Source organism: Gregarina niphandrodes, assembly GCF_000223845.1.
Source record: "Gregarina niphandrodes unplaced genomic scaffold scaffold00171, whole genome shotgun sequence".
Taxonomy (NCBI): domain Eukaryota; phylum Apicomplexa; class Conoidasida; order Eugregarinorida; family Gregarinidae; genus Gregarina; species Gregarina niphandrodes.
This window is the reverse complement of record NW_011645932.1, coordinates 2,420-3,276: the sequence shown is the minus strand read 5'-3', so window position 1 is coordinate 3,276 and position 857 is coordinate 2,420. Positions and strand designations below refer to the sequence as shown.

The 857-nt window shown below is 53.3% G+C and overlaps 1 protein-coding gene across 1 annotated transcript; it reads left to right on the top strand.

Annotated features, from left to right (window-relative positions):
* Positions 1-214: 214 nt before the first annotated feature.
* GNI_219410 (hypothetical protein) lies at positions 215-361 on the top strand (the record flags this gene model as incomplete). Its single annotated transcript, XM_011135586.1, has 1 exon — positions 215-361. A coding segment is annotated over one exon (147 nt), but the record flags the coding sequence as incomplete, so codon positions are not given.
* Between the last annotated feature and the right edge of the window lie 496 nt (positions 362-857).

The following is an 857-nucleotide window of genomic DNA, read 5'->3' as shown; positions in this document are numbered from 1 at the left end:
CCACCTACTTCGCTGCCGCTCAGAAGTTCTCCATGTTCTCCCCGTCGCTCGCTACTATGTTCCTTTTCTGGTTTGCTGTTTCTTGCTCTACCTACAATGGCACTCCAGACTGGTGGACGACCTGGATAAACCCCACGACCTCACCGCTACTGACCACCACGACGATTCCAAGGCTACTCGTACCTCTACTCCCTCTGACGCCGTCCTGACCGTCATGAACAACACTCTAACGTCCATCACCTCTGCCCTCACAGGTCTTCTGACTACTCCCTGCGTGACCGCCGTGTCCAAGACCCTTATGCAATTTGAGACCCTCGTGAAACCTATACTGCTTGAGTTCAACCCTGCCGCTATCAACAGCGTAACTGAGCTACCTCGGGCCGATTTTACTGCTGCCCCTATGCCAAGGCTACTGGTGTGTTGAACGAGACCCCTCTTGTTTGCCCTGTTGCCCCCGCCGTCACTCCCACAAACTATGTGCTACTGATAGCATTGCCCCTGAGTCTAGACCCTTTGACATCCGCGATTACTTGAACTTGTCCGAAGAGGAGTTGTGTAATCTCCTGGTGCAGCGTCGTGCAGCCAGCCGTGAAGTCAAGACTTCATTGAAATTCCTGTCTGACGATGAAAAGAAAATCGCCACCACTGATCAGTTGACAGATTGCCACCTGACAGGTTGAAGACGCCCTGACAGCTGCCCTGCACACACCGCTCAGTGAGCGAAAGGTCACAGGTCCGATTTCGGCAGAAGGCCTCCTCCTCCTTACCCCTCCATAACTGAGGTGCCTTTATGCAACTGAACCGCATTTCATCCGCGTGTTGTTCCGCTTGTGGAGAAGTTCATTGCATGTGTGCTG